The sequence below is a fragment of the Xenopus tropicalis genome, chromosome 2 (assembly GCF_000004195.4).
Source record: "Xenopus tropicalis strain Nigerian chromosome 2, UCB_Xtro_10.0, whole genome shotgun sequence".
NCBI lineage: Eukaryota > Metazoa > Chordata > Amphibia > Anura > Pipidae > Xenopus > Xenopus tropicalis.
This window is the reverse complement of record NC_030678.2, coordinates 153,271,421-153,297,975: the sequence shown is the minus strand read 5'-3', so window position 1 is coordinate 153,297,975 and position 26,555 is coordinate 153,271,421. Positions and strand designations below refer to the sequence as shown.

The 26,555-nt window shown below is 39.8% G+C and overlaps 1 protein-coding gene across 8 annotated transcripts in view; it reads left to right on the top strand.

Annotated features, from left to right (window-relative positions):
* fry (FRY microtubule binding protein) overlaps positions 1-26,555 on the top strand; it is a 214,357-nt gene that overhangs the window by 117,657 nt on the left and 70,145 nt on the right. For all 8 annotated transcript variants that reach the window (XM_031897245.1, XM_031897241.1, XM_031897243.1 and 5 more), the window contains 16 exons: positions 1,138-1,191; positions 10,302-10,441; positions 12,567-12,657; positions 14,370-14,449; positions 14,529-14,609; positions 14,696-14,864; positions 16,188-16,280; positions 16,379-16,477; positions 17,677-17,778; positions 18,299-18,402; positions 19,003-19,111; positions 19,642-19,728; positions 20,560-20,731; positions 22,609-22,741; positions 23,840-23,947; positions 25,802-26,057. In XM_031897245.1, coding sequence (XP_031753105.1) covers positions 1,138-1,191; positions 10,302-10,441; positions 12,567-12,657; positions 14,370-14,449; positions 14,529-14,609; positions 14,696-14,864; positions 16,188-16,280; positions 16,379-16,477; positions 17,677-17,778; positions 18,299-18,402; positions 19,003-19,111; positions 19,642-19,728; positions 20,560-20,731; positions 22,609-22,741; positions 23,840-23,947; positions 25,802-26,057 — 1,878 coding nt within the window. The remainder of the gene's footprint in view (positions 1-1,137; positions 1,192-10,301; positions 10,442-12,566; positions 12,658-14,369; positions 14,450-14,528; positions 14,610-14,695; positions 14,865-16,187; positions 16,281-16,378; positions 16,478-17,676; positions 17,779-18,298; positions 18,403-19,002; positions 19,112-19,641; positions 19,729-20,559; positions 20,732-22,608; positions 22,742-23,839; positions 23,948-25,801; positions 26,058-26,555) is intronic.

Genomic DNA, 26,555 nt, shown 5'->3' with positions numbered 1-26,555 from the left:
GACTAAGATGGTCAGTGATAATGAAGCACCAGAAATGGGTCATCCTATTGGCTTAGAAGGAGACAGAAAAGTGGCACCTCAAGCCTTTGGGTTAAGGAGACACAGCAGACACTGCAGAGTATGCACTGCACAAAGCGTGTAGATAGAAGGGCAAGAAGGCTTAAAACTCCCACATGCAATGCTACAAAGCAAGAACTGTACAGAGGGCTGTTTTAGCAGTAAAGGGAGGACCAACTCCATATTATTATCATTGTTCTGGGAATGAGATGTTAGACAGGCAGGTGTCCAGATATATTTGGCCATGTAGTGTATATAATATCGCCACCATGGGAAAGAAGAATGGTTGTTGTAATCACACCAAGCACATGGCTTGGTGTGCGTTCATGGGAAAGAGTTCTGAGGGATGTTATTTTTGGAGTGGCCTGTGACAAATTGCTTTTTCTGAACGAAACATGATATGAAAATGATCAGAGCTGAGTAATGATTTCCTCTAGCTTGTTCAGAGGTGATTGCCACATTATTGTTTTGCTTGGTTATGCGTGCTGTGCGTGTGGGTGCTCATAATAGATATTAGTTTGAACATAGGCTGTTCCCACCCTTAAGTATATTGCTCTGATCCCTGCTAAGTTTTTGTCCGGGGTTACAAAAGGTTATTGTTGGGCAGATATTTGCCCATATTCATTAGCAAATCACCCATAGTGGAGACCCTCTCCCCATTTGCACATTAGGTTATTTGTTTTCTGTTGACCCTTCACAGATTTTCCAGTATCTTCCAATCATTTTCCGCCATAAAGGCAGTAAAATGCCATTGGGATTTTCCAGAAAACAATTTATCAAATGATCCTCACTAAAAACAGGCTGTAGCAAAGTTACCATATTTATAACCACCAGGGGTTCTATTAATTGTTCAGCGTGTAAAGATTTATTTTCGTAGGAGCAAGCAATATAACGGCAGCCATTTGTAAGTATAAATGCTTGGAGATCCACAAGTCAAAAATCCTGATCGTACAAAGCTGATGGCCTCCCCTGTTGCACGCAGATGCATCTCCGAAACAATTTACTATGTGTAGAAAATTACTACACCTAACAAATACTGCAATATATCTTTCTATTTAACTTGTAATATTTATTTTACAGGAAAAACCATTAACAAAATCACTTCAGAGAGGCGAGGATCCACAGTTTGATCAAGTAAGTTCCATCTTTTTTCTCATCCTCTAGTAAACTCTTACTGTGTCTAGTACTGTCTAGTACACTCTTACTGTGTATCATACATGTAGCTCTATGGCTGCAGTAACATGATAATGCTAGGGACAGACCAATGCACCATTTAAGAAGGATATAATTTAGCACCATCATACTGTACCCAGACCGTCTTTGAAACTGCATTTGGAATGTAACTATGTCTATTTAATATGTAGGGAAATCCAGACCTACACAGTGTTGTTTGTGACTGCAGTCTTGGGCATCTTGGGCACTGCACATCAGCACTGGCCTAGGAATAGAGGTTGCTTCCGGCATACATATGCCTGGTTGCTGATTGCAAAGATCCAAATTAAATGTGTAAAATTATGTGTAAACATGTTTTTTTTTATACATTGTAATATATCCCTGAACATTGCAGGTTCCACTATTCACTCTACTGCGCATGCGCGCGCAGCGAAGAATGAAGGAGGAAGCGATCTGTGCTACCCCGGCTGGTGCTGTTCTCTCCTAACAGGGGCACCAGCCTGGGGTAGAAGGTAAGCGATTCAAGTCACTTGGGGGTACCTAACATTTTGGCACCCCCAAGTGACTTAGCTTTTCCTTCTCCTTTAAGCGCTTCCTCCTGCGATCATATGATTCATGGTGCACAATCTGTTGGTTAAGTATTCATTCTGGATTCTGGGCGTATAGTTTTCCTTTAAATATAATGCTTTGATAGTTCACCCTTTGCTTTTGTTTTGGGTGGATGGTGGTCAGTATACCTTCCCCCCGACCTCTCTTACATGGTCTTGCTACGGTAAAACTGGCCTTGTGTGTAAGAGTGTTATGGGTAGTAGAAAACTGATTGAGGCATAAGCCAGACTGGACTGATACTCAGCCTGGGGATAAACTTAGGCCGAAAATCAGCCCCTGCACTCAGCTTTTGGATATATGGCTGCACTCGCACTGATGCAGGCTTTTCATAGTGATGGGGAAGATTTATCTACAGACCAAGAATCAGCCCTATGTGACCATAGCCTAAACAATCAGAAGCTATTTTATTGGCTGTACATTATACCTTATCTGGTAATATAGCGAAACATTGCACATGGAAAGTAAATATGAGACAAGTAGGCCAAACTGTGACTAAAAAAAGCAGCCTTTTTAGCCTGACCTTGTCCTGCTTTTAGTGAAACACCTTCTCGTGGGCATTCATCCTTACTGTATGAGTCCTGGATTAATAGGTAACATGGATGCTTCTGCGCTGGCACAGGAAGTTGGCTCTGAGGGGCCCTGTGAATGAGTTATTTCTCTCATACAGCAGGGAATAATCTGTACATTTGCCAGCACTGCCTTCCATTACAGAGAGAAGTATGATTAATCAGCAGCATGATTATATTGTTTGTATTTTAATCGCCGCCTCACACAAGACTAATCAAACAAAGTCAGTGTTTGTATGCCATGTTCAGTGCCAAGATGCCCTCATTTACAGGCGCCTGGTATATATTACTGTGTTATCTCATGTCATGGCCCTCACAGGAAGCAGAAAGGCTGCAGCCAGTCAGTTTCTGTTGCTATAGTGCAGCACTGTCTGACTTGTTGCCTATTGTACAGCAGCTTCTAGTATCCCCAGCAAGTCTCTGGGTGCCTTGGGTTGCAGGGAATCCAGTTAAATGGATGCACAGACTTGCTGTCCCGCTCTTTGCTATGCTTGTGGTACATGATCAATTTAAAATGATCTTATAGTGTTATGGAGTTGGCAAAATACCCTTGTGGGCTACACCCTGCTCCCCTGCCTGTCAGAAGCACAGCCCTCCGCCCTTGTCAGAATAAGGAAATCCGTGGTTAGGGCTGGTGTGGTATTACCTAATGTTTTGTGTGTTGTTACTAATTGCTGTATGCTTTCAATGTATTGTAAGTGTGTTGCACTCATCATTATTCTGCATTACAGCACTATGATGCAACACCATATCTACTTAAAGGAATACTGTCATTGGAAAAAAATGTTTTTTTTTTCAAAATGCATCAGTTAAAAGAGCTTCTCCAGCAGAATCCTGCATTAAAATCTGTTTTTTAAAAGCACTAACAGATTTTTTTTATATTAAATTTTGAAATTTCACACAGGGTTAGCCATATTCTGCATTTCCCAGGGTGCCATAGCCATGTGACTTTTATAAACTTCATGTGACTCTGATAAACTTCAGTCTCACTTCACTTACTGCTGAGCTGCAAGTTGGAGTGATATTCCCCCCTCCCATCAGCCGATCAGCAGAACAATGGGAAGATAGCAGCTCCCAGTAGGTATCAGAATAGCACTCAATAGTAAGAAATCCAAGTCCGCCTTGGGACTCCTCCAGTTACATGGGAGTAGGAAAACAATAGGTTACCTGAAAGCAGTTCTAATGTGTAGCGCTGGCTCCTTCTGAAAGCTCAAACTCAGGCACAATGCACTGAGATGGCGCCTACAAACCAATATTACAACTAATAAAAATACATTTGTTGGTTCAAGAATAACATTTTAAATTGTAAAGTGAATTATTTGCAATGTAAACAGTGTAATTTAGAAATAAATAGTACCCCAGAAATATCATGACAGAATCCTTTTAATGCCTCTCATTGGTTTTACATTACATAGCTCTTTGTGTCTTTACCCTTAAGCTGACATAATATATGATTAAAGCTTTAGTAAACCTTTACAGGACACTGTTTTTCTAAATGTGTTCATAAAATATATTAGTATATGTCAGTGGTGTGGACACAGAAATACTTGATCCCTGCCCCCTCTAGTTATATGTCCTTTACAATGTTCATTTCTGCTTCAAATACAGGGATTTTAAAAATAAAAAGAGACTCAGGCTTCTTTGTATTTTTTTTTAATTGCAAATAACCACAATGACATTTCATTTTTGCTGTTTAATGGATGATAAAGTTGAAAGGAATGTAAGCTTTATGTTGCAGCAAAGTGTTACAGTAATGGTCCCTTGACTGCAGAACAGTAATTGAAAGAATGCTGCTTTGCACACGTACTAGCTAGAGGTTAGCCCTAATTGGGCTTTGCCTTCATATTGCCCAGGAGAACCAAATATGTACGCTATGTGGATATTTGGCACAACCAATTCAGAGTTTAACTGATTAACTTAGTATAAAGAAGAAAAGATATATAATTAAGGCGTCAATCTGTATTATTAAAATGACCCATATTAAATGTGGGATTCCTCCTCGTTACCCAAAATGGGGGATTGATTTAATTACCTCTCTCTTTTTACCATTAACTGTTGTACAAGAAATTTCACTGTGTCAAAGGGGATCATGGGGACACAATTTTGGGTCCCAACCCGTGGGTTAGAATAACTGTCCCATGCAATGTTTAGATGTCCTGCCGTCAATATGAGCTTAGGGACCCACTCACTATATACGGTATATAAATATATAAGGCTGGTTAGCAATTAATATAGATAATTACTACATGCTAAGCTGCCAGACTGGTCATTTGGGGGTTCATGAGCACAGCCAGCCGTACAGTTCATTGGAATCTTTACATGTAGCAGGCATCTAATGATTGCTTACAAGGAACAGCAGATTGTACCCGACTACAGTACAGTGAAAGTACAGTGAAATATATTGTGTTTGTCAAGATTTGTGGCTTTTTAACCTGACATGTCTGTGAATTATAACAGGCTTGGATATTAGGAGCTGGCTGATCATTGGATATCAGCTAAGGCAATATTTTCGGTGTGCCATGGAAATTGCAGTTAATGACGTTATTTGCAAAGGTCATTTTTTTTCATAAAATAGATGGAAAAAGGAAATTGTTTCATAGCAATCTACATAAATTGCTTCCCACCTTCTGAGCTGCCTCCCCTGCTCTAAAACACTGGTGTATTTTCCTTTATACAATGAATATTTTTAGCTCTGTGATTTCATAAGTGCGACCCACCCAAGCCTCTCTCGGACTTGTTATTGCAACTGAGTAACAGTACATGGAAAGGTAACGTCTGGCCGCCTGTTAGAATAAATGTGAGCACTTTAAATAGCCTAAAACGGAATAACCCGAAAGGCAGGGGGTTTAAACTTGTCCAAACTAAAGTTTTCTTTCCAACCGATTGGGGGGCCTTGCTCCTTTCATCAGTTAAGGAAGCGGAATTAATGCTGAGTGAGATAACCCTCTGTACTCCGACTGATAAAGTCACACACAGCTTGAGCACCACGGGAGACTAAGTGTGAGCAGATAATGATGCTGAACATACAAGCATAGGGGAAAGGGAATCTGGCCCTCGCCCACCAGGCTATTTTAGGAGCAACTCACCGGGAGTTTTAAAGGGATATGATCATCCAAATAGAAAGATTGTTCCTGAAGTGTTCATAAAAAATGTTACAGCCACTTTTTTGTATGAGAACTGATTTGAAGTTGTTTTTTTTTTTAAAACTATAGACTGTGATTGGCCAGCTGCCAGTCAGTTGGTCAGATGTTGCCCTCCTAAAGATTTTTATAGCCCTCCAAAATGTAACCAAACCCACTCAAAAATACAAGCAATGAGTGACCCCAATGGGTTATTAACATTTTCAGTTGCAGGCTAGAATGGAAAGGCTAATACATGAAGACTAACTGCAGATTTTCTTAGAATAGGTCCATCTGTAACATAATAAACAGTTATCCACAATGGTGTGTAGAGGACTGGTTATGGAGCAGGTTGGGGTAGGAAGTAGGTAAGATAGGGACCGATTGGGGGTGGGCCAGGGGCTAATCTTTAAGATATTAAAAATTTACCAGCTGGGTGGCAACCCTAGTCTGGTATTTTACTGGCCTGGCTGGTAAATATGATGCTTTATACCAATATTACTGATATTAAGGAAAGATAAAAATACAGGAAGACTGGAATTTTTTGCCAGAAAATGTGGCAACCCTAGGCGGGAGGGAGGTGACTACATGCCACCCTGCTCCTCAAAAATACAGCCTATTAAATGGCCCCTCTATATTACCCATCCCCCTTAATATACCTAATACTGACACCATTGATATGTTTTTTTGTGAATAAATATTGTGACAATTTGCTGGAAATAGTTAACAACTTTGCCTTTTTATTTTTTTATTTGTTCTAAAGCTCTAAATGTTACAGATGCCAAGTTAAATATTAGAAAATCTCCAGCTTAAATGGCATTTTAAAGTTACATGAATGGATTCTTTAAAAATCCATGTTGTCGCATGGACCTGATATCCCCCCGAGCTGTAAGCTGCTCATTTATGATGGAAGAACGTGATCATTTTGGGCAACAAGTAGATATTTATCCAGGAGCAGCCTCCCTTTCCCATCTAGCACAGAGCTCGAATTCATGCCTTCCTCGGCTTCACTTCCAATAAACGAAAGGAGTAACCAACTGGCTGGCGAGACTTTCCTCCCTTCCTGTTCTCTTTAGTCATTCATTTTCTTTCTCAAATCCCACCCTTCCTTCCTGCTGTGACTTAAAAGAGCACAGGGAGAGGATAAAGTACATATATATATGTGTGTGTGTGTATGTGCACGCGTGTACGCTGACCTTTTTTCCTTCCACAAGCATCTTCCGTCCATGCTGAAAGTAAAAGGGTCTGTATGTGTTTGGGAATGAATCACGTTATGTTTGAAGCTGAATGAAGTCATTATGCACAGCAGTGCCCCATGTTACTGGCACAGAGCAATAAGTTACACCTCAATAAAGTGACAGTCTGTTTAGCAGGAGATGTTTGGATAGGATTCCTGATCCTTTTGGGCTGTGAAAGCTGAATTATTCCTAGTCAGCACAGGAACAGTTCTCATTCACTATAAAGTGTTACTCATGGGCTGTAAATCCCTGTTTTGTGAAGAGGCTACATATATCACTGACCACTCTGATGGTGCCACAATGGGTGCGCTGGCAATCCTTAGTTACACAGTATACGGGAATTTATATGGATCTGACTGATGTCATGTTACTAATGCATTGTACAGGTTAAAGGGAATGTAAACCCAACTTTTTTTTCTGTTGAAAGAAAATGTTATTTTGAGCAGCTTCAAATATACATTCATTAACTGTTTTCAGTGGGTTTAATGTTATTTGCAAATGTAACTACGTAATCTGCACTGCTGCTTCTGCATTTGAAACTGTATAGCAAAAGTCAGTCTCTCATGGTCTGATCAGCTGTATTGTGATAGATTGTTTCAAAAGTCAGAACTATTAGGGCAGAGAATAAAAAGTAACAAACAGCAGTGCCAAACTGGAGTCAGGGCTGCATTTTGGGTCAGTTCTACCCTTGGTGTGGACCTGGAATCTCGTCTCGCACCTTTGGGGGGGGTTCTATACAAAAGGTACCACAACACCCCCAATTCCCTCCAATTTTTATTTTTAGCATTTAATTATATATATATATATATATATATATTATTAATAAAACTTTATTTATAAAGCTCCAACATATTTTGCAGCGCTGTACAATAAGTGGGTTTCATACATTGGACATACAGAGTAACATATAAAGCAATCAATAACCGATACAAGAGGTGAAGAGAGCCCTGCCCAAAAGAGCTTACAATCTGCAAGGAGAAAGGGTTGAGAAACATGGTGTGGGAATATATTACAGGTATATATATATGGTCTTTTCTCTGCCTCCTGACAAAAGTCCCTGTGGGGGACTGAAACGTTGAGGTCTTTAATGTTCCTTTTTCATATTTTGTAATAAAATGTACCGTATATACTCGAGTATAAGCCGATCCGAATATAAGCCGAGGTACCTAAGAAAACTGGAAAAACTTATTGACTCGAGTATAAGCCTAGGGTGAGAAATGCAGCCGCTACTGCTAAGTTTTAATAATTAAAATAAATACCAATAAAGTACCTTTTTTTTTAAAATAATTAAAATCCTGTGAGTGCTTACACTTTTCTGCTTTATTGTACTATATTTGCTCTTGTACCCAGGTATAATCTGCTGGAGGAAGAAGCGGGGCGTACGGGGCATAGTTAGGTTGCGGGCGGGAAGAGTGAAAGGAAGAGTTCGTCCCAAATGTATACTTGTCACTTGTCAAAGATATTAATCAGGCAGGGCCTCTCATGGTTTCCATACGCAGTTTGAAGGGGCCGAGTCGGCAGCTCGTGTGTATGGCAAGCTTCACAGTTTCTTGGGATAAAATTGTATTTTGGGGTTTACATTGCCTTTAATCGGTGCCAGCATTTTATTTATACTTGTTTCCAGTAGTTAGCTATCTGGGGCTTAAATGATAATTTCAGTAACATGGCTATTTTTAGTTAGATGGATGATTCTCTCCAGAAGGCAATTTTGCCATAAGTGTTTACTTGTTCCATTTTTATTGGAATAACAATTAGTGCAGAGCTCTCTCATTCTGCGTAATCAAAGGAACATAATGATGATTGCTCTGGAACAGAATGACTCCACAGCTTTAGATTTCCCCACCACATTCCTACGTCAGTCACTGAAAGTCTGCCCTGTGTGCAGCTTGGGTGCTGATCTGTACAATGGAGCGGGCTTATTCTGAAGTGAATAGAATAGTTAATGAGCCTCTCGAAGGATAATGTGGCTTTGTCATGGAGCTCTTTGCAAGGAACTATTGTGTTGGTTTATTATAAATACTTGATAAGGCTGTACCTTGAGCATGCAGCACCCTTCTGGTTTCTTATTCATACAAATATATCATACAAAGAAACAAACAAAACTTAGAAAACATGTCAAACCTCATTTACTAAGCGTACCTGCTCCTACTGAATATTGGTGAAAAATTGTAAGTTATACAATTCAGGCAAGCATTCTTTTACCTTGACGCAGTGTGCAAAGTGCAATTTTGAGTACAATCCCCATGTTTTTTCCAAGAATTCCAGTGTCATACAAAAACAGGTGACTCTATTGACACAATCACCCTGCACCTACTGCAGTTGTGCCCGATTCGCCAAAAATGGATTCAACTGCGCATGAGCTTTGTGCCAAATTGGCCGTAGTTGTGTCAAATGTTCTCTGTCAGCCTGGCGTCATTTCCAGTGTTTGCCTGTGTGTTACATTCGCGCCCAATTCTTTTGGCCCAAGTGTGCTGCACCTATTTATGAAGGGTGCCGAGGGAATCCTGGAATTACTCTCTGGTAAAGAGATGATGGTAGCTCTAGGGTTCCCCTGTGTCATTAAGTGCAGCAGCGGAAATCAGAATGAACTGAGGGGAGCTGAGCTCAACTATACAGAAGTGCAAGGAGCGCATCTTGATGCAAATAACTTTTTTGAAAGCAGTTTACACGCAACTGACTGTGGGGGAAAAAAGCAAGTTGCACACTTCGCTTGCCAGATGTAAATGAGCCCTATTGTGTGCAAGGGCAGAGTGTGTAAAAAAATTGCTTAGTTTAGTGGTCATATAGAGCTGACCCTTCAGGGTATCCAAGGCATATCTGTCAATTGGCCATACTTGGGAATGGCCAAATGCTAACTACTGTTCCTCTTTACTTTTTTATCTGGCAATGTACCATGCGCCCACTGGCAAGAAGCACTGACAGATGAACAGACCAACTGAGATGCAAGAGGGTTGCATATTGGTCCATCAAGCCAGACATTTAGATATACTGTATATGACAAGCTTTGCTAAGAAACCCATAGTAGCAGACTGTAAGGAACCCATGGCAGGAATTAGAAATTAGCTTTCATGTGACCTGGGTTAGTGATGCTGGGAGATGTGCTAAAGGGCTGAACTTGTTGGATTGCTCCATTTTTCAACCCAGATTGTGGGCTGTAGTAAGGTGGCCCACTTGATCATCCCAACACAGATTCTGATACCCAGTAACAGGCTCAAACTTTAGAAAGAAGCTCCTACTCTGTCTATACTGAAAGAAATTGATCATACAGTACATGAACACAGAATCTAGGTCCCATCCTTCTCTTTTTCTTTATGGTTACTATTTCCTCCACCTCATTTAGTGCACAGGATTTTACTATAATTTATATCAAAGAAGGGGCTTACAAAAATGTAACAAACAGGAGGTTAAAATGTTTTGGCAAGCAAAAGAGCTTGTTAGCCCCCAGGCATGGCATTAAATGTGACTAATTTTTCTACTTTGTATTTGTGTAGTCCTGCCATTGATTTTCAGACTTAACACTGCTCTTACTCTGTCCGCAGGTAATAAGTTCTATGAGCTCCCTGTCAGAATATTGCTTGCCATCTATATTGCGCACCTTGTTTGACTGGTACAAACGGCAGAATGGAATCGAAGACGAGTCACATGAATACAGGCCTAGGACAAACACCAAGTCCAAAAGGTATTAAACTACTGATACATGAATATCCATGACTGCATTGGTTCTTCGTGACCTTCAAGTAACATTAAAATACAAGTCCACTCAAATCTGTAGTGTAAATAATTATAGGCAGCGAATGACCTAGAGTCTGAGTAAAATCATACTGTAATACCAGTTACCCACCGAATCCTCATTTACACATGATGAATCAGAGTTTACAGAATGTTTTGAGCAAGTAAGTTGCTTATTGGCCCACCAATTACATATGGAGGCCTGTCTCCTACCCCAGTTCCATTCTGTCCCATCCTTCTCCTTTTTGTCTGGTCTCGTTCCCACATAGTTTTTCCATTTCCCACCCTATTGCCACTATGTCCAAATCCCATTTTTAAACATTTAATTTAACACCACATCCTTGGTTTAATGAAAGCCTCTTGTTTAACTAAATTGGTAACCCGTTGACCCATTTATAGAGCCAAAATGATATTTGATTGGGATGTTTAGATATGGTTGAGGCCAGGTGGAAGATTTGGTTGGCTAAGAAACATATTTGGCTGTGTAGAGGTCCAAGGCCAATTATATTGCATAGCCCCACACCATCATCTGATTAGTTTCCCAAAGGTCGAATGTAGGAATCAGACCCATTTTGCCTTCACTTGTACTGTGAAATCCGTAAAAGATCCACTTGTTTGGTGACCAGGCCAAATTATTGTATCTCTATATGTTAGGGTTTCATAGTACGTAACCTAAACTTACCCTTGACTTAAAGAAATGTCCTCTTTAGTGAATGTTTATTGTTTAATACTGCAAAATTAGGCAAATTCTGAACCATATGACATAAATGACGTTTGTGTCTGCTCCAGATTTAAAAATACATTCTGGGGTTTCATTTACCCCAACCCGATTTTTTCAGCAGTTTATACAATAGACTTGGAATAAAAGTGTAGAATCTTAAGAAGTCATAAAAGTGAACAAGTTATTTCTTTCTCCAGTATTTAGCCTTGGGCATAGACTCTTTATTTCATATGGATTGCAGTTCTAAAATGAATATTGCTTTTATAGGCATAGCAACATGATTACAGATATTTTCCCGTCATAAAGCCCATCTTAAAAATGTCAGTGTAAAATGAGATATTTTACCACCAGAGGGGTTTATGATGCAGTTTGTACTTATGGGTAGAACCAAAGAGCAGCATACTCTTCAAGGAATCTATATTTCCCTAGGAGATTAGGTGCGTAATTCAGAATTCATCATTTCTGATCAACAGAATATCCCTGGGGCAATAGCAGAGCAAGCAAAAAGCTGGGCTTCCCAGGAACATAAAGAAGAAACAAGTTTCCCACTGCCATTTAAATGCTGTAGACCATTGTTTCATCTGTAAGGCTGACAGTAGCTGCTCTTTGTGCATAGAGTTTAAACTGATGGAATGTAACAAAAGGTGCATAGTCTGCCCCTGGCAACCATTCAGCAGGTAATGTTTACTGGTTACCTGTTTAAAGGCTAACATCTCATTGGTTGCTATGGGTTGCTAGACTTGGGCAAACAAACGTTACCTTATATTAACCTAAAAGACTTAAGGGGTCATTTATAGTGCCCTGGGGGATCCAATGCAGGGGCACAAGGGCACACCCCATAGGCACTCATGTTCCACTGCCAGATGAAAAAATAAAGGAGCAGCATGCCTCTGCTCTGTACCTTGCACCTCTGAATGACGCACAAGGTAGGGGGTGTTAGGGGGGATTTATACATGCCTCTCACTGCCTGCCACCCTTGAATCAAGTGCTGCCTAGTGCAGGGAGGCATATTTGCACAATCCCCCACACAGTGAACAAAGTGGTAAATATGCTTTATTTTGGCCTTTTATTGTACTTTGCACAATGTGTGGGGTATTGTAAATGAGCCCTTACATGGCACATATACTGACATGTAAGTTTGCCTCACTGTATTAAGCCATAGTGGCAAAGCGGGCACTTGCTTTTATTATTGCAAAGTTTTAGAGCAGTGCAGACATTGCCAAGGATTTGATCCCGATGAGTCCAAACAGTGGGACTTTGTTATATCATATCTGTCTCCTGGCCAAGAATGCACTCATCCTCACTATTACTGCATCACCCCTGCCATAATAATTCTGGGTCATCTCTTTTGCAGCGATGAACAGCAGAAAGATTACTTGATGGAACGAAGAGATCTGGCCATTGATTTTATTTTTTCATTAGTCCTAATAGAAGTATTAAAACAGGTATGTTGCTACTAATTATCTTGTACTCATGGAAACTAATCGCCATTATTTGGTCTTGGATTGCCTTAATAATAGCACTTTCTGTCACCACGAGAGAGAAATTTTCTTGGTTCAGTATTAAAGGTACTAAATGTCTTGTAACTTGGAATCCAAAAGAGATAATTTACTTTTGCTAGGGTACAAGAGTGCACCCCTTAGTAATAAGCATTTGTGCCTGGGGAATACTGCACGTTAAAAATATGGAGCAGACTGCAGAATCACGATGCTCAGCCTTATCCTTACTAAATGACCCATAAGCTAGGGCCAGGAGGGGGACGCCTACATACCTCCCCTCTACTCCCCCTCTTGTATAGAGCAATGCCTAATGCATACAACGCTCTATTCAAAGGGCTACTTGCAGGTCTCTATAGAAAGTAGAGGCCTGTCGCTATTCTGCAACAGTTAAAGGCAGTACAGTGAACCTGTTTTTGGCACTTTGCAGAGTGCCCAAGTGTACATTTATTACTTCTAATGTCATTTGAGTAGTTGGATGCTGCTGAATAAAATGTTCATTATCTGAGAACTAGTACAATTTAAGTGTCACCCCTGATACAAATGGGCCGTACCTGGTAATGGCTAAGACTTACCCAACTCTCTAGAATCATTTTGGTAAGCCCTGCCTGCCATACAAAGAATAATAGGGTTTTTCAAAACATTGCTTTCTTGCCCCAGTAATATTTTTGGTACTGCATATTAGGAGGGCCGGGCATAGTCCAGTCTGAAAATTGCTGTCAGTTTAAAGGTCTACCATTGATCACATGGATAATCATGGTGGAAGCTTGGCCACCTCCAGCAACAGTTTGGAGCAGGGCCATTTATAGGTGTTTTATTACCAAAGGTGGTAGGCTAGATGCCAAACCTACTTCACTCTTACCTCTCCTACGTTAGGACATGGGCAGGACTGCAAGTATAAAAAGTGCATTTAAACTCTCCTGCATGGAAACATTTGTCTTAAGACTGTTGCACCCTTAGGAGGAAGCCCTTATAATAATAAAAGCCAGTAGGTTTCAGCAGCTACAGTTGCAATTAACAAGTCATACTTCGTTTTTTTGCTGTCCCACTATTTTAGTTTCTTAATTCATGTGCATATTTGTCTAAAAGCAATTAAACTGGAAATGATTATCAGAGGTTGCGACCAACATAAACATAATAAATGCATTGTCTGATTAAATATGATTAGTATCAAAAAAATACACTGTAAAAATAGGTTAATTAGTAGGTCGTTAGTGGCTTAAATCCCCAGTGGCACAGATTTTTTATGTCCCAAAGTTCAGATTTCAAGTTATTCTCACAGAAATACCCAGTAGATAAGCCACTTTGGTAGCTTGGCCTTCATACCTGAAAGTACTTGTGAAGGCCGGTGTAAACAAATGGTATTACGCTCCACAAATAATTTTTTGGACTTCCATCAATGACTACCCTACTGGGTATCTATACTTGTAGGCCCCTCTAGCAGTCACTGGGTTGATTAATTTCTATTTTTTTATGCCACTTCTTGGGTCTTCGTAGCTATGGGTCTAAAATTATTTCTTCTCTCAGTTGACACAAGGATTACTGTACCCACTCTATAGGGCCTTTGGAAACATCACCCATCTAAATTACAGGGAGTGTCATTGTAAAATGTTCTCACAATTCACTTGCAGCCATTTAACATGCATCATTTATGTTTTCAGATACCATTGCATCCGGTAATCGACAGCTTGGTCCATGAAGTCATTACATTGGCATTCAAGCACTTTAAATATAAAGAAGGGTAATGACTGGACATTGACATTTAATATAATATATTTCTACCTGTGCTAGTATTTGATCCATTTGGACTTTTCTTGCAGGTATCTTGGTCCAAACACTGGAAATATGCACATAGTAGCAGACCTGTATGCCGAAGTGATCGGAGTATTGGCGCAGTCAAAGTAAGTGCATTTGATATATCACTGCATTGTTACTGTTTTTTTTGAAGGAACAAGTCAAGGATCAACTTGCTTTGTCCGTTTGTCAGATTCCCTTCTGTAAAGAAGAAATTTATGGCAGAGCTAAAAGAGTTGCGGCACAAAGAGCAGAACCCTTATGTTGTTCAAAGTGTAATCAGTCTAATAATGGGCATGAAATTTTTCCGGGTCAAGATGTATCCAGTAGAAGACTTTGAAGCTTCTCTTCAGTTTATGCAGGTAATTCACAAATTCGCCTCTTACAACTCTTATTTACTGTGTATAAACAAACCCCTCCCTCCCCCTAACGGCTGCCTTTTTCTCGAATGAACAGATATGGGAGAGTTAATTTTAGAGGGGGGTTATGACTACAGATATGGGACCCATTTTCCAGAAGGTTCGGGACCTGGGGTTTTCCGGATAAGGGGTCTTTCCATAATTCGCATCTCCTACCTTATGTCTGCTAATAAATTATTATTTAAACAGGAAATAAACCCAATAGGATTGTTTTGGCTCCAATAAGGATTAATTATTTGATTAAAATTGAGTCTATGTAAGATGGCCTTTCTGTAATTCGGAACTTTCTGGATAATGGGTTTCCGGATTAGGGGTCCGATACCTGTACTATGTTAGCAACTTTTTCTTCTTTTCATGGTTGTTTTCAAGTAACAAAAAAATGGGATCCAGTATAAATGTACTTTTGTGCACTGTTTAGGTTCAATTGAAGGGATTGATACAAAATGTATCATTTAATAGTGATTCTTCAGCAGAATCCTTAATTGAAGTAATTTTTTTTTTTTTTTAAATAATAAATTAATAAAATTTGACACAGGGCTAGACATGGTTCTTATGTTCCCAAGTGCACCAGACATGTGACTGCTCATCATGTCTCATACCCCATTCTCATACACCGGTGCTCTAAAAAACGTATTATTTACTTAGTATTTCTTAGTATTTACTTAGTATTTCTTTACTGCTGTGCTGCAAGTTGAAGTGATATCACCCTCCCTTTTTCCCCCAGCAGCCAATCAGCAGAACAATGGGAAGGTAACAAGATAACAGCTCCCTGACATCTGCATGGCTAAAAAGGCTCCCATGCCCCACCTATTGATATATATATAAGAATAGCAGTCAATAGTAAAACTCCCAAGTCCTGACATGACTCCTCCAGTTACATTGAGTAGGACAAACAATAGCTTATCTGTAAGCAGTTCTGTTGTGCAGTACTGGCTCCTTCTAAAAGCACAAGATCGGACACATTAACCTGAAATGGCTGCCTACACACCAATATTACATTTAAAAAAATATATATGTATTAACAATACAATTTTAAATGGTAGAGTGAAGTATTTGCAATGTGCACAGTGTCATTTAGTAATAAAAACTACATCATAAAATCATGACATAATCCCTTTAAGTAGCATTTTCATTTCTGGCTTTAATTTCAGTTTTGTATGTTCTCCCTGTGTCCAGGTTCCAACATAGAGGCAGGTTAATTGGCTCATTATAAAATTGACCATAGTTTGAGGGATATCCCTAAATTTATATATGTTTCTCTTCTAGGAATGTGCCCATTACTTCTTAGAAGTGAAGGACAAAGATATCAAGCATGCTTTGGCAGGACTGTTTGTAGAAATCCTTGTACCGGTGGCAGCGGTGAGTACTTCTCATACCTATAGCAAGGTCTGACACCTTACACATTGTTCTACAGGAGTGTAACGGCTACTTCATGTTTTCCTTTTTTTTTTTTTTAGGCAGTCAAAAATGAAGTGAATGTTCCTTGCCTAAGAAACTTTGTAGAGAGTCTGTATGACACAACACTGGAACTCTCGTCACGGAAGAAGCATTCATTGGTAAATAAATTGTATATTATGTAAATTTGCTTGTCTTCTAAAGGTGCCCATACACAGGCTGATTTCAGCTGCCGATTCGGGTCTTTCAGACCGATTCGGCAGCTTATCTTCCCATGTGTGGGGCCTCCCGACGGGCCTACCCAACCAATATCTGGCCTAAAATTGGGCAGATGTCATTCGGGGCAGGTTTGATTTTGCTGTTGGATTGGGGACCGCATCTGCCAGGCAGGTCTGAGTAAAAAATAAGTGGACATCAGATGCCTGGGATGGTATTAGGGGCATGCTAACATTACAGGGAGGGGTTCGCTCTATGACCTGCTTAAGATCTGTTTTGCCTGAACCTGCAGGTACTGTGTGTTTCTGGTCAGCCCACACTATCACTTGTTCCCAGAATGCAGAAGCCGCTTCTCTCAATAGTATACTGAATTTTTCTTGCATATAGAGCAGCTGCATGGGTTACTAAGCACAAAAGAAACCCTAACCTGCCTCAGTTTAAAGTAGACGCAGCTTTAATTAGAGTTAATTGTATTTGAATACTGATTTGAAGGGGTGAAATATGGGGCATATTTATTATATATGGGTACTGTGCAAAGCCCCTTGTATGGTTACATACATGTCCTTTATGCTCTGCAGGAAAGTACGCACAATTGTTCACAACTGGACACAACTAGCCTTTTTTTAATCTGATTGCTATAGTTACATAGTGTTGAAAAAAGGCCAGAGTCCATCAAGTTCAACCCTTCCAAGTAAACCCAGCACACACAAACCTATACTGACCTATCTATCCACTCACATACATAAACTATATATACAAACATTAATACTAACTGTAGATATTAGTATCACAATAGCCTTGGATACTATGCTTGTCCAAGAACTCATCCAGGCCCCTCTTATAGGCAATAACAGAATCTGCCATTACAACATCACTAGGAAGGGCATTCCCCAACCTCACCGTGAAAACCACCTTCGCTGCTTCAAATGGAAGTTCTGTTCCTCTAATCTAAATGGGGACCTCTGGTGCGTTGATTGTTTTTATGGGAAAAAAGAACTTTGCCTTTACTATATAGACGAAACTAACTGCTGTTAAAAAAAAATATTGAACCTTATACCATGTGGATTAATATCTATTTGAATGTTTCATATACGGTTTGTAAAAAAGCATTTGAAATAAATATTTCCGCTTTCCGTCCTACTAGGCCCTGTACCCCTTGGTGACCTGTCTGCTTTGTGTCAGCCAGAAACAGTTTTTTCTAAACAGATGGCATATATTCCTCAACAACTGCTTGTCAAACCTCAAAGTGAGTATGACCTTTATTGTGTAGCCTGGGCATAGAAATAAATTAAGGGTGGAACAAGCCTCCATACGACACCTTTTGAGACTAGAAAGGTAGGAGTTAGAACAGGTCCCTAGCTGATATATAGTCAGTGATGGAACAGTAAAGCTTTCCTTAGGAATTTGCATTATTAGGACATGGTTAATGTGGTTTGTAAAGGTTATAGCCCTTTATAGTTTATAGCACTTTAAAGTAGTGGCTTTATGTCCATATACCTCATCTGGGCTTATTTATTGTCCAGATGAATAATATATTTTATGTTTGGTTCATTGTTTTTTATGGAAGGGTCACCTGTGCTGCTAAATAATTGGCACTATTTAATACTTGAAAATGATCAGCCCTTTACCCACATTAAAAGACTTGAGTAGCTTCCTGTATCTTCTGTATAATGGTTTTGTCAGTTTTACAAAGTACTCTCTCAAACAGGAAGAAAAGTTGTATTTTAGCCATAGTTAAATGGTAACTTGTTCTTTTTACATTGTAGAATAAGGACCCCAAAATGGCACGGGTTGCACTGGAATCCTTGTACAGGCTGCTCTGGGTTTACATGATTCGAATAAAATGTGAAAGCAACACTGCTACACAGAGGTATGGCACTGGAAACTCACATTTCTGTTAATGGTATGATCAAGTCAAACAACCCCTTGCTTTCTAGCTTTTGTTGTACAACACACAGCATCCCATCGGTTTAAGACCGGTATTGCTGAAACAGGCCCCAGGGACCCCTCCCCAACTACATCACCGCCACTTGCCCAAGCGTAAGTGCACTGGGGGTTGTAAGAGGAAATTTGTGGGATATGTTTTGTCCACTTTTGTGTTTGTGTGCACAAGACCATATCTACTATATAGACACCCATGGTATGCCTAAGGCTCCAGCTTTAGGGGGGATGCCTGTATAGCAAATAAAAATTATCGGGAAGAAAAGAAAAAATTCCCCCAATCTGCTGCCAGACACGTGGGGCTAAGTCTGACGCCGGAGCTGGTGGGAATACCTGCTTTTCCCCCGGTTGATTTCTGTTGCCTAGTACGGAATAGGACCTTAATACAGCCCTGTGTGTAGTAAAATGTAATCACTCTTAAAACATCAATCCTAAAAGTGTGAATTATTACACATAACCATCATGACAGTGTTTTGGCAAAATAAACAGCAAATGTAAAAATGCCTAATACAGTTTTGTTTTCTTACAGCCGCCTCACCACCATTGTCAGCACCCTGTTCCCTAAAGGTTCCCGTGGGGTAGTACCGCGAGATATGCCCCTCAATATCTTTGTTAAGATTATACAGTTCATTGCACAGGTAAGGAAAAACTTTCTATGAAATCAGTGTGTCGAAATTGCTCAGGGAAAAACCATCATGTTATTGCCTGAAGGGGAATTCTAGCACTACTGTAAACACCAATGGGGCATATAGTGTGTGATGTCCCTGAGATGGAATGCTATTGTAGCTACTTTCATTTATCATCCTCTTCATATTATAGCTTATTTACTCATCTTCTTTTATGATAATCCTAGCAATTTGTCTGTACAAGAAATGAGTGAGGCTGTAAATTAAGCATGCACATGTGTGTATAACTTGGCACTTTTTATCGTCATTTATTTATATAGCACCAGTAAATTACGCAGCACTTCACAATAAATTTAAACAAACAGGGATCTTAAAAAGTTTAACAAACAAGGGCATACAGAGTAACAATAGGATCAGAGGGCCATGCAATTTTACTGTGTTCAATTGGACCCACTGCTCCCATAGAACCCTTATATAGGGCAGAATTGAGCCTCTTTAAGATATCCTGAATTTGGTTTCTTATTTTTTTTTCTATTATATAGGTGAAGTTGGATTTTGCCATGAAGGAAATCATTTTTGACCTGCTATGTGTTGGAAAAGCAGCAAAAGCATTTAGTCTGAATCCAGAGGTACACATATTTAATGCTGCATGTATGGGAACAGAAATATTACAGTACTGTCTTGATAAAAGGTTATACGCTGGGGTTCATCTAGAGCAGTGTTCCTCAACCAGTGGCTCGTGAGCAACATGTTGCTCACTAGTCCTTTGGATGTTGCTCCCAGTGGCCCCAAAACAATTGCTTATTTTGAATTCCAGGCTTATGGGCAAGTTTTGGTTGCATAAAAACCAGGTGTACTGCCAAACATAGCTTCATGTAGGCTTCCAGTCCACAGGGGGGCTGCCTAATCGCCAATCAGAGCCCCTATTTGTAACCCCAGGAACATTTTCCATGCATGTGTTGCTCTCCAACTCTTTTTACATTTAAATGTGGCTCTTGGGTAAAAAATGGTTGGGGATCCTTGATCTAGAGAATATAATTTCTATTTTTACAGTGGGTTTATCTTTCCATATGTTCTCTCGGCAGTCAAATATACGAGCATTGGGTATTATGCTTAGAACATTTGCTCTCAATGTATTCACGTTTACATGTGTTATCATACTGCTTGCATTATCTAACCAATTGTTGCCTCTAGAGAGTTGTGATATCTGTTCCTGGGCATTAGTATTGCTGTTCTAAGCCAAACTGTGGTACCTCCATCTCCTGGGTCAAGCAGTATGGCAGGTTTTCTTGATGTGCAGCCACAATGTGTATCTATTAAACACATCCACTTCCCCCAAGGTTTGGATTTTAGGGGGCATTAAATAGTACTTATGGCAGGCCCAGGGCCAGGTGAATTTGTGTAACCAAACTGACACCAGTCCCATTTTACAATTCTGTAATTTTTCTCATTTTTTTCAGAGAATGAACATAGGCTTAAGAGCTTTTTTGGTGATTGCTGATAGCTTGCAACAGAAAGATGGTGAACCCCCTATGCCCGTTACTGGGGCCATTCATCCTTCTGGGAATACGTTGCGTGTGAAGAAAACCTACTTAAGCAAGACACTCACTGAAGAGGAGGCCAAAATGATTGGTAATCATAAACACTTCAGTTTTTAGTTCTGTAAAACCAACATAGTGGCAGGGGGTCAGTTCTCTTACTGGTCTTTCAATGCGAGTCCCCAAATATGTGCTCCCGCAGAGATTGAGTAGGTGCTCAGCAAAGTCAAGCTGGGTAAGCCTGAAGATGGGCCCCAGGCCATGCCTAGGAAAGTCAATACATTTATATACCGTATATACTCGAGTATAAGCCGATCCGAGTAGAAGCCGAGGTACCTAATTTGGAAAAACTTATTGACTCGAGTATAAGCCTAGGCATCCATTTCTTTTAACACACCTGCACAAAACGCTATCATCATCATGGAAGATAGAGAAAACATTGCAGATGAAAAAATAATATATTAATAAAATAGATAAATAAATTGGGCATTTTCTCCACCTGTGTATTTCGGCCAGCTGAGAAGCATCCAGAACCACCCTTGCGTTTGACAAAACAACATACTGTATATCCAGTCTCTCAAACACTCAAAATGACCGGCCATAAGAAAACTGGCTTGTGTTAAGCCACCTTAGTTTGTGCAACATTATTGTATTTAATTAGCCCTGGTAATGCAAAGACTTTAGAGCAGCTGCTTTTTAGGTATATCAGGGGAGAAAATGATCAGTGTCTGTTTTTAGCACTTGAAGAAGGAGGCAAAAATTGGAAAGCAGTGCACACGTTATCCTATACTCATAGTAACACATATCGATCACAGTTCCTATTTAACCCGTTAGGTTTCTTAGTAATAATTCACTGTCAACCATTGCCTAAGAGGGAGGACATGTTCCAAAAATCATGAACCTTAAGTCTGAGGCAGGAGGTGTAAGTGAGCAGCTGTCAGCCTGTGTACAGTCTATGTGTGTCAGTCTGTGTATCCCTGCTGCCTAAGGGCCTGTCTCTGTGGCAAAACTCAAAATATCAAAGCGAACAACTTAATATGCCCTTACCTTGTAGTTGACCCATGTTGCAACTCTGAGTTCTTTTAAATGCCCTTTTGTGCTGTTGACTTACTCTATTTCATTGATCCAGCACCGATCCAGCACCTCGCCAGCCATCGGGCGCCAGCCATCATAACCGGGCATTCGTCGCGCACAACATGTCACGTACCTTTCCAGCAATCGGGCGCGATCGCATGCACGTATCCAGCACCAGGCATCCGCGCACACATGTCACGCGCACGGGGGGATGCATGCGATTGCGACGGATGCCCAGTGCTGGATATGAAATAGAGTAAGTTGCGCGCCGATGGCTGCCGAGGTGATGGATCAATGAAATAGAGTAAGTCAACACTCGCAAACATGCGAGCGCATATGTCCAGGGTTGGGCAGTGTGAGCAAGCGAGCGCACGGCCGGGAGAACTTATATACTCGAGTATAAGCCGAGGGTGCCTTTTTGAGCACATTATTAGGGCTGAAAAACTCGGCTTATACTCGAGTATATGAGGTATGTCATAAGGATTTACAGGATTTTTTACTGTAATGTAATAGTGCTGGTGGAGAATGTGTGTAGTACCTCAAATTTCTGGGCTTACTGTAGTCTGAGATATCCTGGAGGCACTGCAGAGGTATCCACCATTCCTTCCACAGCCTTGTGCCTCTTTGTGTATTCTTTTCCATTGTGTTGAATGACTACTGGGAAAATGGGCCAGAATGTGTTTAGTGTAATGGATTCTATGATGGGCATTGGGGCATGGGCTATTATTTATGTGCACATAGATAAGTACTGGAGAATGAGGTCAACCTGACAACTATATTTTTTAGTGTTAGTACACCCAGGCTGATAATACTTCCAGTGCAAACGTTTCATTTCATTGTCTTATTGGCAACACCTCCTGTTTGCTCTCAATGACTTTTCATGTGTTATCTTCATAGGAATGTCTTTATATTACTCTCAAGTCAGAAAGGCAGTAGACAACATCCTGAGGCACCTAGACAAGGAAGTAGGGAGATGTATGATGATGACTAACGTGCAGATGTTGAACAAGGAGCCTGAAGACATGATTACGTGAGTGCTTTTTTCTTACCTTTTCAAAATGGAATGAGTTTGTCTTTAACAGCCATGAAGTCCTTTCAGTCCCATTCTCTACAGGATGTAAGATTGTCATAAGTACCTTAGTGCATTTTTTTTTTCAAAAAAGGCACTAAGCAGGAGAAGAAATGTGGGTGGAATAACTTGGATATTGGAGTATATATATATATAGTGAATAAATTACAGGTATGGGACCTGTTATCCAGAACGTTCTGGATAAGGGATCTTTTCATAATTTCGATCTTTATACTTAAGTCTACTAAAAAATTATTTTAGCATTAGGATTGCTTTGCCTCCTATAAGGATTAATAGTGTTAATAATACAGTTATATTATTACAGAGAAAAAGGAAATAGTTTTTAAAAATGTAAATATGTCACTAAAATGGAATCTATGGGACATGGCGTAATTCAGAACTTTCTGGGTAATGGGTTTCTAAATAAGAGGTAATATACCTGTACCCCCCCCTGTATTTCACTGAAGTGTTCCATGACCATATTTTCAGGTCATGGGATTATGAGGTGACTTCTAATATTTTGATATTTTACAAATAAGGGGTCCATTATTTATTATAATACATAAGTTCCAGTGAGTCATGTGACAGAAATTACATCACTAAGCACTGTTTATAAGGATCATTTACAGGATATTCATATATATATTATAAGTCACATTTTTGTTTCTCCCGCCAAACACAGTGTATATAGGTCACTATTGCTTGTATTTGTAACTTCAAGAAAGGCTGATGCTACAGCCAAAATTTAAATTTAAAATTTAAATATTTATATATATAAAAGATAATTTTTGCAGGACTCTTACCTTGCCAAGGTTATTAGTATTTCAGTTATGCTGGCATGGAAATGACCTCTCTGTCAGAGTGTTATCCCCTTTTACATCATCAGTCATAAAGTATAATTACTGAAGTATAATAACTGAAGCCAGCTACGATTTGCTAATCCACCTTGCTAAACACGTTAAATTAATAGTTCAGGAATATGGCATATTCACGTTAATTAAGCCTTATCTGCAGCTTGTGCAATGTGCTGTGAACTCACATATCATTCCAAAATTTCAGAGGGGAGAGGAAGCCAAAAATTGACCTCTTCAGAACATGCGTTGCTGCTATTCCTCGCCTGCTTCCAGATGGGATGTCAAAACTGGAGTTAATTGACTTGCTCTCAAGGTACATGCATTTACTGTGTTTGGGATTCCTGCCAGTTTGCTTTGGGAATAATTCAAGGACAAGGAGTCTGGCACAAGCTCTGTACATATACTGGAAATTATATGAAACTGGGAGATCTTCTGTTGTGTGATTGGTATTTAGACTTCTATTAGCCATAACATACAGGTGACAGATTATAAACGCTGCATGAGTACAGACATGCACAGACATGGATTCTTTAGCAGCGTCTCCCTGATCATTCTTCTGTTGTATAAGCAGCCATCTTATATTCTCTCTGTAGCAAATCCAGCATCCAGTTACCCCCGTGTAGCCACTTTGTGTGCCCTTTTCCATTTTAAAAGATACAGTAATCTAAATGCACACTGAGGACTGAGCAAGATCATAAACAGTTTTGTTTAAAAACAATAAAAAATACAGTCTTGCCAGTGCAAAGATTTCTTTTCATACACAGACATAATCAAAGTATAAACCCCAATGAAAGTCTGTGCTATTCTGTTAAATTTCTTACCATTCTAGTCTTCCAAGGCAAAGAAAAGGGGATGTATATGGTTTATTATTAAAGCATTTAAAGGAAAACTATACCCCCCAAACTGTAGGTCTCTTTAAAAATATATTGCAAGCTCATATGTAAAACACTGCTTCATCTAAATAAACCATTTTCATAAAAATATACTTTTTTGGTAGTATGTGCCATTGGGTAATCCTAAATAGAAAATGGCCATTTTAAGGATTTAGGGCCACCCCCTGGGCTCATAGGATTCACAGTGCACAAAAACAAGCCAAGGCACCCATACATGTTAGGCCCCATCAGCCAATTAATGTCTTTTGATTCCACACTACTTCCTGTTACAGTTAGAGCTGCATTATTTCCTGTCAGCTGATCTCTGAGGGAGCACACAGCCCATCACTAAATGGTGGATGAAGGGAAAGGACGTAAAAGGGAAATATTTGCTTATATATATATATATATATATTACAGTTTAGCGAGATGCTGTAACATATTACTCAACATAATATAAACTATCTGTTGGTCAAGTATTCATTCTGGTAGTATAGTTTTCCTTTAATCCCTCATTAATACGTATCTACATAGCATAATAATATAAAAAGTACAATAAGTGTGCATGGGTACACCCTATATGTAATATTTCCTTTCAGTCGCCAATAAAACACTGGGGTAGAGATTTTAAGTGTGGGAGCTGGTTGAGGCATTATTCATAGACTGCAGGAGCATTAGCAGCCCTTGTTGTCATTATTTAATGCTAAGGCCTAAAGGTGGCCACACACGGGGCGATCTGACGAAAGATTGTCAGATCCGCCACTAACCTTCAGGGCTAAAACAGGCAGATAAGGAGGTAGAAACAATAGGATTTCTACTTCCTTCTGCCGATTCAGCGCTGAAGGCAGATTTTGGTCAGGCGCCTTCTATAGCGCCCGATCAAAATCTTTTAACTGGCCCGATCGGCGAGTTGACCGATATCAGCAGGTTCCTGCAATATCGGTCGACTCGTCGACTTGCCATACACGCACCGAATATCATACGAAACGAGGTTTCGTACGATATTATCGGTGCGTGTATGGCCAGCTTAAGGAGGCCACAGTAAGCATATTGGCAGTTGCTGTTTGTGCATGTGATAATAAATGGATTAGAAACACTGTTTAGAATCTAATTTGAATTTATGTTCATAAACATGAACTGATTTCCCTGTATTCAAAAGGGAGATCTCTGAACCTGTACATGAAAATACAAGAGCCCTACAGCCATTTGTTACTTAATGCTGAAGTACCCTGCGAACCTAACATTGTTTGCTACAAGAGTTTTATTGATTTGTGTTGATTTCTTTGCACGCTCAGATTATCTATCCACATGGACGATGAACTGCGCCACATTGCACAGAACTCTCTTCAGGGTCTCCTCGTTGACTTTGTCGACTGGCGGGAAGATGTGTTGTTTGGTTTCATTAACTTTCTGCTACGAGAGGTGAATGATACACACCAGACGCTTCTGGATACATCTCTCAAACTGCTGCTGCAGCTACTCACCCAATGGAAAATAGTGATACAGACACTGGGAAACACTCACGAACAAGCTAAACTTCGGACTTCGGAGGTAAATTCTTGTGTTGTTTTATTAAATGCTGCAGAAGCAGATTGTCAGATCAAATTAGAAGAGATTGTCAATAAGAGAAGGATGTTCACACATTTTTGGTAAATTCCAAAGCTTCTCAGCTTCTTTCACACAATAGACAAAATGTCCAATATATAAATGCACATTCAACACGTTGACACTAAGAAACAGTCATTTTTTTCCATTTCCTAAGTCTCACTTTTCTTGAATAAACCACAGCCTAGTGTATAATAAGACCCAAACTTAGGTAACAAAATGGCAGTTCAATTTGTGATTTGTAAGTAGGGCATCATCCCTCATTTCTAGGTCATCAAAACCAGAGCACAGTAATCCATTTTATTTTATTATAGTACTGGGTGATATGAAGAAAGCAATAATAGGCTTCCCTATGTATGATACAAGCCATGGCAACCTGGAGAACTTCCTTTATCTTAGGGCCACGGGGTTTAGTGCCAGCTTATGGTTGCAGTCTTTCCCCCA